The following is a 20,122-nucleotide window of genomic DNA, read 5'->3' on the forward strand; positions in this document are numbered from 1 at the left end:
TCCAAAGCTTTTGCAGAATTAATGTTTTAGCCCAAGAAAGACAACAGTTTATATGCATGTGTGTATATATATATAAATGTACATGCACATATATATACACATATACTTGTATGTACATATATGTATGTGTATACACACATACATACATATATATATGTGTGTGTGTGTATATATATATATATATAACTGAAAAGTGCTCTCAAAAAACCTCAGAGCTAGATCTGGAATGTTTAAAAACCTCTGAATGATAATGATGGTAAACAATCACCCACCACAAACTGGAGTGACTCAAATAATTGAAAAATTTAGAAGCATAAGAATTGCTTCAAAGGCTTTATGCAATCTTACTGCCTGAGAAGAACTAATTTAGTCACCTGGGAGGTGGCTGCTAGTCCTATGTTAATCTTTTCAACTGTTCCAGAAGCCCTTTTATTACAAAGAAAGTAATATAGCTTATTGTTATGCAGTAAGTTTAAAAATAATTGGTTAAAAACTCAGTTCAAACCAACCCTAAGGCACTTAAAAGCCAATTTTAGCCAGAATTTTCAATAGTGAAAAAAACTTTGTGTATTTTCCCTGTGACTTACATAATTACAGTCAATTTTATTGACTGTACCTTCTTGAAGGGGCAAAGAAAGAGGAAATGTATTTTCTATCTTAACCAGTTAAGAAATAAAGATATAAAATCTGCAATGGAAACCAACAGTCTCGTAATATTAAGTCAAAAGGAGTTTTCTTGCAGACTGTAGGGAAGCCAAAATTTACTAGCATTTCTTCTACTTTTATATTCAATTAAATGTCATATACTTCTGGATCTTGATTGGTTTTCTTTCTAGAAAGAGCACAGAATTTCATAAGATGGAATATAAAGAGAGCTCAGTTTCAAAATGCATGCTGGAAATAACTCATTAATAAAAAAGTTGGATTTTCTTCTATCACAGTAGAGCAGGTATATTAATATATTCCAAAGATTGCCTAAATGGCTTCCAGTACCACGTTTTCTGTATTACACTAGTAACATCAGCATAATCAGAATTATCACTTCTTTCTGTGGCAACTATTCCATTTACTCAGGTACAACGCAAGCATGACACACATTCACCTACAGATAGACGAATGATTAAAATGAGGATCTAAGAATCCTAGATTCTTGAGGCAGAAACATTATGTAAAATTCAGTAATAACAGTGACAAAAATGATAGTGATAGTGACAGATTGTGACAACAATTCACACAGTCTTTGAGATAAACAAACAGAAGAAGGAAAAAACTATACTAAAAAGTATTCTTCTTCAAAATATAGTTGACGTGAGTCAGGAATGGAGATAATGAGTATGGTAAATAACTTCTGATGATAAACTTTTTACTGTCCTTTGAATGAAATGGCCAAGCATGCAGAAAGGCAGAAAAAAGTCACCTTTTGTTCCATTAGAAACTTAGACTGCTTGAAGTCTGAGAAAGCATAAAGATGGTGGACTGCTCAACAGAAAGGCACTGATGTTTAGTCTGATTTCCCCAGAAGATTGTAGGAAGTAACCGTGCACATCATTTATGTTTAAAGCAAGGTAGCAGTTATTTAGACAAAGCGGATTGGAAGACAGGAAGAAACAGAGAGGGAAGAAGAAACACAAGGGATATATCTGGTTAAAAGTCAAAAATTTTCTACTAAATATTAAAAAATGAATATTGCCAGTGTTAGGCCCAAAGTCTGCTTTACAACTGATTCATTTTCCAGCACTAACATGCAATGTCTATAAGAAATGTGCTAATATGTTTTTTGGGGGCTTTTGTTTGCTAGCTTGTTTCTTTGCATTAACCCACCCTCATTCTCACTCTTTAGACTCTTAAATTAAGCATGCAGAACCTAGACCGAGATCAACTTCTTCCACAAGTAGCATATATGGCAGAGACATATCTAAAGACATCAAAATAGAAAGATGTTAAATGCTGATCTGCCCGGGAATGTTTTTCTGCTATTCTTTATCCTTTCCCATCCTCCTGAAGCGGGGCATTTTCACAACTGTACATTCAAGGAATACAAAACAATGGCAAGGGGTTTTACTTTGCAGGTATGAGAGAAGAATTTTTTACCTTTGCCAAAGGGGAAATTTTACTTTCCTGGGAAGTAAAGTTCCTTTATTCCTTTTCCTCTTAATGCAAAGTATCTTCTCAAATAAACATCAAAATACTAACTAATCGCTACACGCACAGTCACTGGTAACTCATTATTTTAACCTAAGAGTGGCGGTCAATGGGCTAAAAAGGGCAGTAGCATTAAGTTTCAGGTTCAACACCTCTATGGTCCTTCGCCTTCTAACATATATAATATAGGAAAGTTTGTTGGGGTCAAAAATACAGGTAAAATTTTCTATTGGGGTTGGTTTGTTGGCCCCAGAATAGTACCATGCGTCCCACAGAACCTGACTTCCCTTTCAGCCTCATCAGAGCAAGTCTTTATTTACACAATAGTTTCTCCTTTTGGGCTTATCAGAAGAGAGGTGACAATAGATTTTAAAATACTCTTCCCATTGGCACAGCAAGGCACATTTATGTAGAGATAATGTATCAAAACAGGTAAAATGTAACTCAAAACATAAAAGAGGAAAAAATTGTTAATAGAATATGAATAAGTTTTAATACACGTGTTTTTGTAGCAGGCACAGCATCAGTACAAAATAGTTTGCTAAGGAAGATCATGCAATATAAATGTTGGCATGAATTTACTACATAGTCCTTACCAACATACTATATATTCATCACATTTATTTTAAGTGTATAAATTCTAGATTTATTCAATAAATAATAAACACACATGCAGTTGCAGAGTCCCTTGGTATAGGATTGCAACTGCTTGTGCCAATCCCTACTTTAAAGGGGATTTCAATAAAATCACATGCTCCCTTCCTACCGGTCTTATTTTGAATTTAGCTTATTTTAGCTGGTTTTCCATTTTAGATAACTACGCTCAGTTTGCACGGTAAATGCTAAAACATCCACATTAGAGCCTCATTTATGCAGCAGAATGACTTGGTACAACAGATAATTACTTCAATTCAGAGGTGTGGGCAGTGCCTCTGAATACTCCACAACAGCAGGAACAACTGCTGTCCAGGCCGATGTAAGTGCCTCCTTACCTACCCTCACCAAGATCCCAATCCCCTTACCCTTCTTATCTCCTCAAGTAAGCAATCACGTTGAGCTATATACCTGTCTCCCACCATCCTCATCAGCTGATTTCCCTGTGGTTGCTGGTAGGGAGGCACAGACGTTGCCCCAGGGTTCAGGTAAATACCACCATGTAAATAATAGGCAGCTTCTTTCACCATACTGCTCAGAAGTAGCTGGTATACAACCAGTGATATACGCCACAGATGGGGAACCTCTGTTCTAGTCTTGTCTCTACGCTTGAAAAGGGTCTAATTATTAGAAATTTATGATACAAAAAACTAGTTCCACAATGAAAAATATTGTTACCTGGATTCTTTCTGTTGCTGTAGGCCACAACTGTCTGCATAAGACCTTCTTGAGAACATCTGGAAGAAGGCTGACAGTTATGAGCAGAATTATACCCAGCCATGCAGGACCACTAGACAGCATTTGCATGAACACATAATACATCCTCTGATAATTGAGAAAAGGCCTAGTAGGAAAAAGATTAAATAGATATTACACGTCAACACACAAAAGAAAAACTGGCAGTGTTAAATATAAAAATTACAACACTGATGAAATTATTGCACGTTCAACTACCCAGTTTGTGGGAGTTCATCCATCCCAGTTTTCTCAAAAGGAGATCCTAACATTCACTGACTAGAGAGAACTGCCTTACTCTTGTCTTCCATGCTGTAGGAAATACCATGCTGTCCTCCCTCCCAAGCTGCCTCTCCCTTGCAAAGCTAAAATAAGTTACATTCTTATCCTGTTATGCTCTTCCACCTACTCCTTATCTTGCCCCAGATATTTTCCACCTTTCTTCTCAGTGTCCCACCTATTACTTTCTTCCTCTTTCCCATTGTGCACTTGTTTGTATGTATCCTCAAAGTACATAGTACTTTGTAAGTAAGGCTCGTTGAGCACACCTTTCTTCATATCTCTCAAGCTCCCCTAAGCTTCTCTGATGGTTTCATGTTATGCTCCCTAACCTATTCACCATGCTTTTATTTGCCCCGCTTTCACTTCCATGTTTCGCTGTATCTCCATGGTAGTTGTCTGGTCATTAAAATGTCACTGTGTGGTAATGGAAACCAGAGACCATGTTTACTGAGAGCAAAGATCAATGGACAGGTTGTAGCAACACTGTAGTGTAAAGCCCTCTTACCAGTAGGGCAGTTTTCTGCTAGTTTCCAAAATTTGATAGAAATCTTTGCAATCTAAAAAGGTAATCAAGTTAAAATACATTGCTGCACGTAAATAGTCACACCTTTAATGCACAGCAAGGCTGGCTGGAAAATATTAGCAGGAAAAATGTGACTTCTGCAAACTGTTTTAATTCTGATGCTGAAGAAACTGAGATCTCACTGAAAAAAAGAGAAGGCTACTGAATATCCAAGGAGTTGATAGGTGGTTACTCATTTGCAAAGGACACACTGAAATACAAATCCTTACTCCAAGTTAAATGGCACCTTGATCACCATGCAACAGTTAGGCTCTACTTTCTCTCAAAATGTTTACTTATGTATACAAAGTAGAACAGTTCCAGCAGAAGAGGTTAGAAAAGATAACCTTGTAACTGGGCACTCTACAGGTGAGAAATGCAACTTCAAGTTCCTGATGGCAATCGGGCATAGCAAGAACTTGAACCTGTTTCAACTTGATCTCCTTCCCAAAAATTTCAGTTTCAAGTACACAGAATTTTTTAATAGGAAAAAAACCCCAAATGCTACTTTCAATCAGCTATGTACAAGAGTTATACTAATTCTTAAAAAGCTTCTTATCAACAGTAGAACAAGTAGGCACTCGGACATCTACAGTACATCTACTTTGCTAAATAAGGGGCAAATAACGAGCTCAGAGACAGGACTCCTGATCATCCACACAGCTTCAATGTTAGTTCCACTCCCTGGCCCTAGTTTAGACTGCTAAAGCTAGTTCTCTCCAAGACAAGCCTAGCAGATGGGTGGCTAGCCCCAAACTGCATAGACGTGACCTACTCTGTGACATTTTGCCTCAGACAGCCTCAGCTACTTGAACCAACCCTTGGACTGCTTTTGACTGATACTACTGAGATAGCCCCAGTGGCAGCCTCAGGTCTGATATTCTTCTCTAAGAATATTTTAGCAGCCATTCAGTGAAAGAAGAGCCGAGCATTCTGTAATTACCATTACTGATGCATTTAAAATGTGACTGCTACTGGGAGTTCTGCAATACATAAAAGCTAAATTTAATTCTGTTTGGGACAAAAAAGTGAAATATATAACAACTTTATAACAACGGTTTCTGAAATAATATTTGTGATGCAATTTATATTAGGGTTCATACCAAATAATTCCTCCCCAGAGCAGAGAAAAGATAATGTAGAATACCAGTGATCCCCAGATCATGAAATGATTTATCCACGTCCAATAGTGTGTATCTAGTGCAAGCTGGAAAAAAAAACCAAACGAGATTATATGGTGTTATTACTATCTAGCAGCAACAGAATACTCAGCAGGAGATGAAATAAAATGAGACCCTTTGAAAAAAGGGAAGGATTCTACACAGAATTAGCTAAAAAATGTTTTTCAATTTTAAGCACTGTTAAGAAGGCACAGATAGCAAAATCTGTATTTAAACTAATTTAAATCTGTATTTAAACTAATTTAAACTAATACGACAATGTGTGGTCATAGAGAGAAACCCATATAAGTAAGCAGCACTTAGAAAACAAGCTCTAAGAAAGTTTCAATGGATAAAATACAGCATACCTTACCTTCAATGTAACCGTGAATACAAGCACAGTAAACACCAGTGTTCCAAAGGTCCAGTTTCCAAACATCTATAAAAAATGGTCCAAAGCAGTTATAGGTAATATCGTCCACTACTTTGTGAATTGTCCAGAATAAACCTCTTAAAGCTATGTATTGCTTTGTATCAGGAACTGACACTTAAGCAACAATACTGAATTCTTACGTGATCTATCTAGTGCAAATTGCTTTGATTTCTTGCCCTTGTGTGTACACACCTCAGATTTCATACAGACAGGAAAAACCCCGTATCAATGCACTCAACCTAAAGTTCACAGGTATGTTTCTTAATCAAAATGAAGTGTAGCACAGTTAACAAATCACTGAGATTTACAAACAAACTGCAATAATTTCATCGATCTTTTTGTATGTCATCTTTCCTCTGATCTCTCTTCTCTGCTGTCCTTGGTGTCCCACAGTTTCTTGGAGGTTCAAGAGCATGTTATACAGACAAGTAACAGCACAAGAAAGGATGTGATAACCATCAAAGCCATGTAAGTACATAAATATTCTGCATACATTTTAAGATAAAACACTTTTGGATTGTGGTTGATTTTCTCCTCATCTGCATAATGAAAGAAAAACACTTTAGCATTTTGAGTGGGCAGAAAACATCATTAATGCTGATGGACGGAAGAACTGGTGGTGAGTATGGTCACAGAGGATTGCTTGGACTGCAGCAGCTATGAGATGACCAAGTGTAGGATCCAGAGAGATGCTGGGAAAGTAAGCAACAGAGTTAGGAAATTCTATTTTAAGAGAAGAGACTTGTTTTATTCAGAGCATTGCACCCATGAAAGAGAAGGGTGCCCAAGAGAGATGAATGATTTTGAAAGAGAAAACTGCTGACATCTCATGAAGTCTCTTCTGCAGGAAGACATGAAATTTCAGCAGAAGACCCAGTTGACCAAGCAAGACGTTTCTCAACGAACAAAAAGGCAAAATGGGAGCATACAAGAGATGACAATATGGGCAGTCAGCAAACAGGTAGCATAAAAGCATTACTTGGGTACAGAGGAACACAATGACACAGACAAAGCCCAGCTCAAACTAAGATTAGTGAGGGGTGTTGAGGGTGACAAAAAGGATATTTGCAGGTATCCTGGTTTCAAAGGGAAAATGTAAGCCCACCGATGGAGTGATAAGACAACCTAGTGGAAGGCGTTAAAGAAAATGCTGAAGTATTCGATACTCTGGATATTAGTCTTCATGAGCAAAACTTGCTCCTTGCACTTTAACAGCAAAGCTTGGGAAGGAAAGGAGCAGCCAACAGTATGGGAGCAACAGATTAATGAGTTGTTAAGGAGGAGTTGTTAATGCAATCTATTTTGAATTTAGGAAGGCATTTGACACTTGACTTGGACAGCATTCTCATTTGGAAGATAAGGAAGCAGGGGCTGGGTAAATGGACTACTACTTGAGTTGAAAACTGGCTGAAGCACTGGACTCAAAAGTTTAGTGATAAGTGTCCTTGATGTTTGCTTGGCTGCTGGTAATGTGAACTACACCAGGGACTGATACTGGGGCTGATACTGCTAAATATCTCTGTCAGTGGCCTGGATGGTGACACAGAGAGCGTCATGAGCAAATTGCCAGGTGATACAAAAATAGTGAATAGCTGAGATAATGAATGGCAGAGTTTCGATCCAGAGGGACCTCCATTGATTTGAGAAGTGGGTTAACAGATACCTTATGAAATTAAGTAAGGAAAAGTGCAAAGTTTTACAGCTATGGAGGAGTAACGCCATATATTGAACTGACTGGCTGAGCAATGGCCCTGCTGAAAAGGAAGTTGCAGTGGAGTTACAGCGGACTCCAGGTTGACTACAAGCCTATAGCGTCCTCTCTCTGTACATAAGGGAAACTGCAAACTGAGCTGTACTGGGAGGAACACAGCCACTGAACAAAGGTTATTACTCCCATCTACTCAGCTATAGTGAGGTTTAACCTGGAACACCATGCCCAGATTTGGGCCTCTCAGTTCAAGAGGGATGTGAAAAAAATTGGAAAGGATCAAGTGGCAGGCAACCAAGGTGGTTAGTAGTCTATAGCTCTCCTGTGAGGAGATGTTGAAGGACTTAGTCTGATGGAGGGGAGTTTAAGGAACAACCTAGTAACTGCCCACAAGTATTTAAGAACAATTACAAAAATAAAGAACTGGAACTTCATTCTCTCTTCAGCAACAAGAATAATTCTGCTTAGGTATTACGAGAAATATTTTCCCCATGAAGGCAGAAAAACATTGGAACAAGTTGCCCAGGAAGGTTATGGAATCTCCATCCTCAGGGATATTCAAAACTTGACAAAGACTAGACAAAGCTTTGCACAACTGCACAAAGCAGGGAGTTGAACTGGATCACCGCCAGGGTCCCTCCCCATCTACATTATTCTATATGAGCTCACCCAATATTAGATGACAAGGGATCCACACGGGCAAGTGATCACACAAATATGCTGCCGTGGGAAAAACTCAGAATGGAGACCACAGCCAGCCACAAGACAGAAATCTGTAGGAAACTAGGCTGAGAAAATCTGATCAACTGGAAAATCATTTTAAAAATAAACAAATGACTGGCTGAAAGATTTATTATTCTGAGTAATCATTTCATTACTTTAAAATTACTCAATGTGTGACCAAGTGTACAGAACACAAGATGAAGTGCAGAAAACCTTCAGCATTTTGACGTTTTACTTTGATATACAATATAACCATTTCATAGGGTCATGCTGTTGCTACAATATTTTGTGTGCCCTAAAAAAAAAAATCAGTGCAGTTAAAACTGGACAGGAATCTGGTTCAGGAACTTCAAATTATGCCATTTACTGACTTTCTTCTTGCAGTTAAATTTTACTATTTTACTAAATTTTACTCTCATGTCATATCTGGCATCTCTCAGAAAGCCTAGTGTCAGTCTAAGTTTCCGTATACTGAACAGCTGTGTCCATATCTCCAATAAAAGCTGCTAGATTAAATAAAAAGGTTGAAACAACCTTCCCCTGTCTCTGTTTGTCAGGCTAGATAGAAGGCATCGGACTGCAACAAAACCCTTCACCTACCCATCTTTTTGGCTCAGAAAACAAGGTCATAGCACAAGGACTCCATAAGGCTGCTAATTTGGCACAGAGAAAGGTAAGCAAGCAATATGGGTCGGTGTAAGTTACAAAAACTCATAATGTGTTTTCAGCATTGGCTATCTCGAGATACTAGTCATGTCTGCAGGCTGCGGATCATTCTTTTGTAAGTCTGTTAACATCTAGTTTATTAACGAATATTTTTCTATGCTCTGCTCCCAGCCTATCCAAGACTTCCCCTCCTCCTTCTGCAACTCTATTTGCTCTACCTTCCATGTTCCAATTCATCATTCTACTCACCTCTCTTCCTTCCTGCTGTTTTGTATTTCCCATTCTGTTACTCCTTTTAACTTAGTTTCTCCTACCTATCTCTGAATCCAGCTTAACAACTATATTTAATCCATGCTGCATCAAATGTTAAAATAAAAAAATCACACTGGAAATACATTTTATTATATGGCTAAACTAAGATGACATTTACAATCTGCAATTACTTCTGTGGTGTCTTCTTTTCTTCTTACCTTCCTTATGTACTTGGTCTCTGACTATATGTTTTTACAACACCAACCACGTCCTATCCAAAGTGGAACACCATACACAAAGCAGTATCACAAATTAATAACAATTAATAAGAGATAAATCTTTGGCATCTTAGTTGTGTTTACCAGGAAATGACTGAGGCAGGCATTTATAAAGTAAATCTCAGCAATTAAAAGTACAATTTTCCATTATTCTAGTAACATCACTCTACAACATGCAAACAGTTTCAAACAAATTTCTAAATACTGAGAAACATCCTGGGAGGATTATGTTTGGAAGCAAGTTTAATGGTATGTAAATTTTAGTCTGACACAGGCTAAAATCTAAGTGAAAGACACTGACTTTCTTCACTTTTTACTAGTTTTGCAACAATGGTGGTTAGTTCATTTCTGGAGGGAAAGAAGAATTGAAAATCTTTGCTTCGGCACCCATTTTAAGAATCTGGAACCTAACTTGAATCATCTTATATCATTTATAGTATTAGTGTTACCTTCAGCCCTTTTATCACCTTTCCTGCTTTCTACCTTTTTCCTGTTCCATAATAACATATTGTTGTGGTAACCTTTCAAATCTTCAAATCTTTCATTGACTTTTTTTCCAGACATTAGCATAATTTAAATACTTGGAAATAACCATCAACACCAACTAGCATTCATGTATGTATGAACTCTTATGTATTTCTGACTATTCCTGAACACTAACATTTTCAAGCCTTTAAATCTAAAATTGCAACTCAAAACCTGTAAGTTTTATACATACACATAAGCATGCATGCTGAATGATGATGAATTTTCTAACCCACTCTGACACTCAAGAGTCAAAATGTCTCATCAAGCAATACATTTTATCATCAAATGTTAACACGGGTATCTAGTTGTAGACGTACGCATTCAAAATTTGGAAATTAGGCACTAGTCTGGCTTTAGAGCTTTATCAAGAAGAATTTGATGTAATATGTGCAAAAGTAGTAGACTAAAATTTCAAAAAGCAACCCAGTCAGAATATTTGCAATACAAACCATTTACAAAATGTGTACAGGTATGAGAAGTATAATTTTCAGGACTATAAATATAAGCTGATGCACAGTTTTGAAAATCTAACAGAGAACATAATGGTACCAGAAAAAGAAATGCTGCAGTGTACAGTTATGTCTAATGGAAATTCATTCTGTCCTTAGAAAAGCTCTTTCTAACAAGCATTCTCTCACACACTAGAAGTTCATTCCCCTGATAGATGTCACAAAGATGGTATTTTAATGATATTTGAATATTGCATTTCTTGCAAACGCGTACATTACATATAGGCAACAAAATTGTGCCCAGGTCATTTTCTCTCACTTCAAGGGTCTTTTCTAAAGCCATTCAAGCACTTTATAGCATAAACTGTAATAAATTTTCTATAGCGGAGGGAGTCAGCAACAAAATGTAGGTCACAGAAAAGCACAGAACAAAATAACAAAACTCAAGGAAGCAAAAAGCCTACTTATTTTTTAAAGTTCATGGCTCTTTACCACATATACTGTAATATACCTTATAGTCTATATAAGTTCTTTATATTTTAAGTATTTATAAAGTAGCAATAAAGAACATTTCTCCCTATAGGTTTAACTGATATTTTGAAATAATTATAGGCAATACTTAACTGCTCTTTAACAGTTTAATTAAAGAACAGTGAAAGATGAAATGGATATCATGACAAATCCACAATAGTCTTACCATGTGAGTGCTGGTTGTCATTAGCTGAGGATAGGAAGAGAAGCAAGTAGCAAAAAGAAAAAAAAGCACACAAATAAAATAGACCAAAATATCAATGGGTAAAATAAATAAAATGCAAAAGTTCTTAAAATTTGCATTCATGTGACTGCAAAGCAAGTAGAGATAGATTATTTTAAGCTGCCATACATAAAAAATAATTAAAGTATTAAAAAGCTTGTTACATTTAAGCTCTTTTATGATCATTCATAACTACCAAGAGTCTTTTGATATGTTAATCAGATATTCTTCAGATGCATGTTAAGCACGAAACAGAAAAGTTACTATGTAAAGTCTGAAGGAATACTGGGAATTTACGATATATATTTCTCCTAAGTTGTATCTACTCCTATGCTTCTGTTTACTGAGACACAAAATTCCTATTGAATAGTTCAGACTGTGCTAAACAGATAACCCATCTATCTTGCCATAACTCATAAAACAGTTATCATCTATGCTGGAAATCTTGAAGAAAACAATTAAAACTATGTTCATAGCACACTAGACATTAAAAAAACTACCTTTGACTGATCAAATCCAACACTAACCTGTCCATTGCTGGTCACAATTGTGTTGTCAAACAAGAGATAGGCACCAAAGAAAAATACCACAGCATCAAACACTCCTAGGAATGTCCAATAAATAAACGCACGCCAGCGCAGCAAAGCATTCTTGGCAACATCTCTGTGTAAAACAAGATATATGCATTCATTATCAGCATGTTCAAAAAGCTTAGGCAAATGATGTCACTCATATTGTTTTTTGAAGGAAAACAATTAAGAGATTGCATGCAAAACCACCACATTTCCACATGACAACTGTCTACCACTTCACATTCTAATCCTCCCTGAACATCTCCTCCTCTTTTTTTTTTTTTTTAATTTCATTTTTACTAAACCCATTTAACTGCTGCCTGTAATTCTGCTTATTTCAACTGTATAGTAAATTCTCCTGTGCTGCACCCATTTACTTTTCAGTCTTTTTACAGAAGATATCTTTTTTCCGGTATTTGCTGTGCGTGTGATGATCCACTGTAGATTTTAAATGGAAACACTAGAGGTCTCTGGAGACTTTGCTTTATTTCCCATGGGGCACTTTTATACAGAATATTGTAACAAAACAAAACATTAATTTTATGTGGAACATGTGAACCAATGATTTTGCAGTTGAGTTAAAGCTTCAGGTCAAATTGGATTTCTTGAATGTTTTCCCACAAAAAAATATAAGGATTGGTCAACAATAGAACTGTTCACTAGTATGCATTTTCTTATTACAGAAAAATTTAAATATTACAGCTTCAGTTCTTGCCCACAGAATGCGTATATATCGAACTTGGCACATATCATAAAACACATCAGAGTACATCGGAACATAGGTAAATAAAACCCCTGAATTACAGAAACATTTACTACCAATGAATACTTTCACCATATGCACTTTAAAAACTGTCTGATGACCATATGAAGTAATTTCTCCCTGCGGATTACCAATATACAGTGCAAAACCATATGTGGCTAACAGTAGCCTCATCTGGCCCAGAACAACTGCACTGTTGCCCGAAACAGCTTAGCGATAGACTCTGTTAGATGTCAAAAACCAAATGTTTGAGACCAAATAACTTCTGCTAGCTTTCAAAAACCAAAAAGGTCTTCTGAATGACCATTTATAAACTGAAAACATTTAAAATATAGAATAGAAAACAAAAATGGGAGGGTTGGGTTTCAACAGTAGTATCTTGTACTCCTCTTCAATTTCTTAAGTAAAAACACATCACTGCATTGATTAACTTTTGGGCTTCTAATATTACCTCTTGAAAAATGTTTTCCCTTTGATTATCTACCGTTACCACTCTCTAAAATGTACTGGTTTTGCAGCTACAAGAATAAAAACTGGGCACTGTTCCTAATTTAGATGGCCACATGCAGTTAATTGGCAAGAACTGTATTTCAAGTGGCTAAGAATCTAAACCAGTCACAATTTCAATGCACAGAAGTGAGTCAACAATAGGCAGAGGACTATGTTGGACACCACACAGAATACATCCTATGATACAACACTCTACCACTCAGTCCTCTTTTCTTTCAGAATAAAACATGTATATAGAAGAAAAAGTATGTTTTCTCTTTTTAAAATACTTCTGAGGAAACAGAGTACTAAAATAAATCCTATTTTGATTTGTAGAACAGTAATTTCTATTTTGCTCACTCACTAATGTAGCAAATGAATGGTGTGGATTGCAGTATGTAAATATACATGTGTATCTATTGTAGTTTATAGACTCTGCATGTGGTCTTCAACCCTTCTGTTGCAGTGTATCTAATGTTCTACTGCAACCTTGTACAGAAATCCTGAGGACTTTGGTTATAACAGAGAGATTCCACAATTAAACAGTCAAGCTTTGGGGCATAATGTATTAATTTTACCTGTATAGGGAAGGCTCTCTCTTGAGTGTGTCCGCACTGACATGTTGTTCCATTAGACCGTACAAGAGGATAGGAAGGGAAGTGAAGCTGATATTGTACAGTGTTAGATACGCAGTGTCGTATAAAGTCTGTAGATGGAAAAGAATTAAATCAGCTAGTTTTAATTTTAAAATATGATCCACTGCGTGACACTTGATTTAAAACGAACGAGTCAATTTCTTCAGAAAAAACAAAACTATATCCCTTCACAATGGAGGCAAATATCCCTGAACAGCTGCTAACTGATATAAGACACAACTCTGCACTTGTACCCCATTCATCTGGAGAACAAAAGGTCAACTAAAAGATCGATTTAATAGTCTGGTCCACATATCCATCCCTCCTATTGTTTCAACTGTGAGACCAACTCTAAACTACCCAAACTGAACAACAGCAGATTCCTGTAGAGGCAAAAATTCTCTGGCACTTCCACCCCCGCTTTTATCTCCTCCATGTCTATATCACATGGAGACATGCGGGGAAGAAGGGGGAGTACTCCAGAGGTTCTTCAGCTGTGGGTGACTGCAATGCGCTGTACAAAGAAACACCCCATATCTTTGATTCTTCTTCCCTCTGAACTATTTTTCCGTGTATGTATCATCATTGTAACTGCACGCAAACTTACCACATCACCCCATAAAAAGAGTTATTTCCCAAAACCTATTTGTTGATCATTTATGCCATAAAAATTGCTGTCAAAACCCCATTTTTGATTCAGAATTATATTTAGCACTTAGAAGAACAGGAAATTTTACAACTAAATTTTCATCAACACATGCTTTCATATCTAAATCCTAATAATGCTTGATAAAAACCTACAAAGTTTTCAATGGTCATTTGAAATTAAAACCAAAACAGACCAAAAAAAATAGTTCTGTCATTTTTGCTCCTCCTGGAGCTTTTTTTTGAGACATTCCACAAATTCAAAGCAACAGTACTATTTTCTCTTAATTAAATCCTCCTCTTGTCCAATTTAATCCTGAAAGCTTAATCCTCTTTTTGTCTAAGTCCAGTCATTCATTCCTTTGGTTTTTGCTCCCTCATTCAGAAGAAAGAAGAGGTAGATTCTTCTGCACAAATCAGACAACAGCAAAGGGGAAAAGCAAATAAACAAAAATTTAGAAAGGAGAGTACTGAATCCTCTCCTGAATGATGGCACTTTTCTGGTGAGCACCAGTTCACTTTTCCTCTGTCTTTCCGTGTTTATTTTTCCTTTTCAACTAATTGAATGCCCCTATTTGTCTGAAGTTTGCAATTCGTACCTGCACACCCCAGAGAAGACTAGTTTAATTCTTCCATTTTCATTCTAAATTCTAAAAATGAAAAACTATTTTAATTACTTATCTTTCGGGACTGCCCCTGTCCAATAAGCCTAAACCTAACAGACATTTCACTTTGCATTGTCATTTCCAAATTTTGGTTTCTTGTATTCTTTGACTTTGAAAATAAACATTGATTTAATGATAATTCATAAAATGGATTTCTGTAACTTAACTGCAATTCAGTGCCACTGAAAACCATATGAACCAAAAGTGATGCTCTTCTTTTTACAATGTGTAAACTAACCTAGAAATTTTATCAGCCGAACAGGCACAGTATTAAAGGATCAATTTTTTAAAAAAAATGCCAAAGAGAAAATGTGGCAGTGAGGGAAGAAGAACAACTAACCTGTTGTGAAAACCCACAGAAGAACTGATATAAAAATTGAGGAAAAATGAAGCAGACATTCTGAAAGACAAAGTGACACAGTCGTCAAGTGAAATATAAGCACTATTTTATATGCTGTACAATGCTATAGCTATGTGTATCATAGTTTTATAACACTAGTAATAGTAAACACTGCAGGAACAGTAGAAAGAGCTGTATACGTTAAACATCAACATTCTCATCTTACAGTAGTACTGTTAAGAAAAATACTAAAAATATTTTGAAGGCAAACTTATAAGGCTACAGTTTCAAAATTCAAGCCAATGAATTTTGCAATCCAGAAGCACAGTTCAGTTAGGCCAAGGCAAATAAGGTACAATCCACAGGAGGACATAAACTATGATAAACAAGCATGGATACTCTGGATAGCATGGTTCGCAGCAAAATAATTTTAAGATGTTTCTAGCTGTGACCCCAAACTTCATCCTCTCCTAACTATACATATAGTCAAGCACTAAGATCTTGAATAATCTTCTGAAGGTTCTTTTCTATAATGTTCCATTGCTTACTGAAAGAATTTATTTGATCCCAACATTTAGACATAACAAAAGTGTCTAAACAGGGGGATGCACATTATGAACTTTCTCCACCTACACTACCGTAATGAATTTAGAAACTAATGTAAATTAAGTTATGCTAAGTTCTCAAATACTATTTCCAACTTGATTTAAAAGGCGACTGTAGAGAGAACCCAGAAGGTACTGAAAATAAGTAGAATAGTCTGTGTTGGAATTTGTAGAGAGAAATAAATTTTAAAAAGGCAAAGCAAATTTTGCTTTTAAACATACCACAGATTACAGAATATATCTATATAAAAGCTATTTCACATCATGGTCTGGATAAAAACAATAATCCCATTTCAGCTTTGCATCTGGCACTCAACAAAATCTCTTTATAGAATTACTGCTTTTTTGTACCGTTGACTGCACAAACTGTATATAGTTAGGTATTACCATGTAAGTTTTTGAGATTTATGTAATTAGAATAAGCATTCTCCTACCTTATAAAAGAAGTATTGCACAAGTTCAGATATCCTAACATAATAAAAATGCCCATGAACAAGCAACATTTTTTTCAAATGTTTAAATTTAGGTATTGCATAGTCACTGTTTCTCGCTGCTTGACGACCTTCTTTGCCAATGATTCCTTTAAAAAAAAGTGATGAAGCTGTTTAATAACTGAAGAACTATTTCAAAGATACAATTATTTGAAAAATTATATAATAATTCTATGACATTGATCTAGTAAGAGATCACCACTGTATCTCATAAAATTCCTGGGATAAATTCACTACAAGTTGTCTATAAAATGTATAACCTGATTCTTTGAGACTGCCTGTTTTTAAGAAGTAAATGTTGTCATTTTGCTTGAATTAATATTCTAAAAAGTACACTTACCTATACCAACATGTGCTTCTAGAATCATACTGACATCATTTGCTCCATCACCAATTGCTAATGTGATAGGATGCTCCTTTGATAACTTAATCAATTTTACAATCTGGAAAAAAATAGTGTTAAAAACTCTTCTCTGTCATGGTTTGCTTATTTTGCACGAGTGTATGATTAGTTAAACTGACCAACACAGTTATATGAGAAATTCTGAAGGGACACAAAACCAATACTACTCAATGCAACTATTATGCATAAAGATCACAGTAGGTTCTTCATATTGAAAGTATTTGTTCCAAATATAAAATAACAGTTTTCAAATACTTCCAAAATATTTTGAGAGATATGGACAGGAGGAAGGAAGAACAGAAGAAAGGAAGATGATGTTGAGATTGCTTAATGATGCGTAAGTGCATTAATAAATTAAAAGGGTTCCAGAGACAGAGCGTACAATTTCAGAGAAATCCTGAAACTAAAGACTGAAAGATTCTGCTTTCTTAACTGTGCTGAAATTTTTTCTTACTATTTAAGAAAAGCTAATAGGACTCCGGAAATATATCTAAACACTGTTAACACAGAAATTGTCCAAAAATTTGACTTCAAATCTCTCCATTACAAATTATCATCTCTGTAAATTTGGTACCAAGACAGCTGCAACTAAAAACTTCTACAGACTTCTAGACTGTTAAAAGTGCTGGCTAAATACATTTGTTAAAATGAATAAGGGGTACATATACTGTACCTGAGCACTGAGAAAAAGACATGACAGTTTGAAAGGAAAAAAGAAGCTTATATTCTAATGTTTGTTTCCTTTAAAAGTTCTCCAGCTATACTGAGATGTTTCAGTAATGGCAGGATATGCTTTTACTTGATACAAACTAGTATACAACAGTCAAGAAGTACTTAAAAATGATAATGCATGCATTTTTCTGCCTGGATTCTTCTTTCTTGGCTTCCCACTTATGTTAAAAATAGGGAAGAAATATCACTTTACAGTAATAAATAATGCAGGTTCTTGTAGTATCAACAGATAGTAGACTGTTCAAAGCTTGTTAGGTTAAAAAGGAAGCAATTAGTTCAGTTCATTAAATATGTTCACTTATCAGCATGTACCAACCATAAAATTTGCACAATATGTACGTAAATCAATTCAGGTGCACAGCTGGGTACCATTTTAGCATACCATTATCTGAATTGCTTGCCAGTAGAAATTTTCCCCCTCCCCCCCCCTTTTTTTTTTTGCTTTTTCCATTTTAGAAGATACAAAAATGAATGGTAACATTTTAAGCTATCATAGTAAGTCATACAGAATATTAACTTTCAATATTTACATATGTGCACAGCTAACAAACAATTATGAAATGAAATACAAACCTGTGCTTTTTGCAGAGGTGCCATTCGACAGCATAACACTGCACTGCAGTTCCTGCAAATTTCAAGAAAGAGCTCCCTGTAGTTACCAGAGCTCCCATCTTGTCTTGGCTTCATTATTAATGATAACGCTGCTCCATCAATAATTAAACCATAATCTTGCATATCAGTTGAAAGTCTGTTCAGGGTTAAAATATAAACTAAGAGTCACTGTAAAATTCTCAGGCATATGTGCTTCACCAGTTCAAAGACAGAAATCTGATACCTCCGTGACTTCAGCAGTGAGTATGAGTGTATAATTAATGGCCTTTCAGTTTGGTTTGAAAGGGCTTCAAGAACAGCAGTGAGGTAAACTGAGTTGCAGGAAAAAAGTTAATTTTGTGGCACTTTCCATAATATAGAGAAAAAAGTTAAAGGGAAAGGCCTTTGGTACTCTGAAAGCTACTTTGATGAAGAAGATAACCTTGTTTTTCAAGGGTCTACGTTTAAGGAAGTAAACCATGCTTTGAAGGAAATGCCTAAAAGAGGCTTGTTGGCCTGGGGAGATAAAACCACTGCCTACATTTACAATATGTATACTTTGCGTTTAGTGTGGTGGCTAAGTCTAGTACAGGTATAGCTGTAATTATAAGATTAGAATATAATTATTATATATGCTATCTATAATATTACAATATATTATTATATATATATTAATCTATTGCGGGTATACCTGTAATAATTTGGACATTGCTAGAAGTGTAACCGTGGTCGCATGAAGCACAGTTTACCACAATAACATATGCTGAACAAGGGGGGAAGACTGTTCGCACCGAGTGCCACACTACAAGAGCAGTTTTCCGCAGTGTCCAAACTAGTTATTTCAGAGCACCCTTGCATTTGCCTGCATTACACAGTAGCCTCAGGCTCCAGCTCAGCAGTGAGAGTTGTATAAACGTACACTGAGGTTTATTTGTGCTCTAATTTCAGTGCTCCAAAGTTATATTACTGTGCGTGGGTTTTCAATGAACATGGTTTCACCAGGACCAATGTTTGTGAGAAAAACACCACATTTTTAATATTAACGTATTTTAAGCTTCTCCATCTTCACTCCTAGAACACAAGCTATTTTTGACAAATAGTGTAAAGTACTGTAAACTATATTTAATAACAGTTCACAGATATTTTCACCACTTTGTTACCACTGGCACAAATAGGGCGACACCATTAGTATACAATTATATCAACCAAAAATGTATTATTACGAAGTCCAGACAATGCACTGAATGTTTGGATTTTCAGCCTGAATTTTAACATCCAGACAGAATCCTGCTATTACTATCTTTGCACCTCTAGAGCCAATGACAAGAAATTCTGATTAGTCTTAATGTCTAGGAAATTGGCATTGCATAAAAAGTTAAACAAACATGTTTAAACATATGTTGTAAGACCTGTGGGATTTAAGCTAAATGTGGTACAGATGATAGAGAGAAGTAAGATTTATTTAACTGAGTATACAAATGCTCTTGATTAGATCAATGGGGTTTAAAGTATAAGAAGAGCTGAGAAAAATGCTCAGGCTCAGAGTTTCAAGCTGTAAGGCTAAGAGTTTTAGAAACTCTCTGCTAAAATATCACAACTGATTGTTACCTTGTTGTTTCTTTACTACAAACTTATTGCAAATGCATATAAAATGGACTTGCTAGCTGGTTCCATATTAAAAAGAAAAGAAAAACATAGCAAATACACACCATTATGTCTGGAAGACAGTAACTTATTTTCTGAACAACATCTTAAGATGATAAAAATGTTTTAGAATCTAATTCTTAGGTTTTTGCAGTGGGAAAAAAGAGCAAGTAATATGTACCAACTACTAAGCTTCAAATAAGTAGCCTAATTTACTACCT

At 35.8% G+C, this 20,122-nt stretch overlaps 1 protein-coding gene across 3 annotated transcripts in view; it reads right to left on the reverse strand.

The window, feature by feature from the left end:
* Positions 1-20,122, reverse strand: part of ATP11A (ATPase phospholipid transporting 11A) — a 132,752-nt gene that overhangs the window by 8,055 nt on the left and 104,575 nt on the right. For all 3 annotated transcript variants that reach the window (XM_075525632.1, XM_075525625.1, XM_075525641.1), the window contains 9 exons: positions 18,240-18,414; positions 16,872-16,974; positions 16,475-16,620; positions 15,436-15,495; positions 13,729-13,856; positions 11,854-11,989; positions 5,909-5,974; positions 5,479-5,582; positions 3,475-3,640 (listed from right to left, as the gene is read on the reverse strand). In XM_075525632.1, coding sequence (XP_075381747.1) covers positions 3,475-3,640; positions 5,479-5,582; positions 5,909-5,974; positions 11,854-11,989; positions 13,729-13,856; positions 15,436-15,495; positions 16,475-16,620; positions 16,872-16,974; positions 18,240-18,414 — 1,084 coding nt within the window. The remainder of the gene's footprint in view (positions 1-3,474; positions 3,641-5,478; positions 5,583-5,908; positions 5,975-11,853; positions 11,990-13,728; positions 13,857-15,435; positions 15,496-16,474; positions 16,621-16,871; positions 16,975-18,239; positions 18,415-20,122) is intronic.

This window comes from Mycteria americana, chromosome 1 (assembly GCF_035582795.1).
Source record: "Mycteria americana isolate JAX WOST 10 ecotype Jacksonville Zoo and Gardens chromosome 1, USCA_MyAme_1.0, whole genome shotgun sequence".
NCBI lineage: Eukaryota > Metazoa > Chordata > Aves > Ciconiiformes > Ciconiidae > Mycteria > Mycteria americana.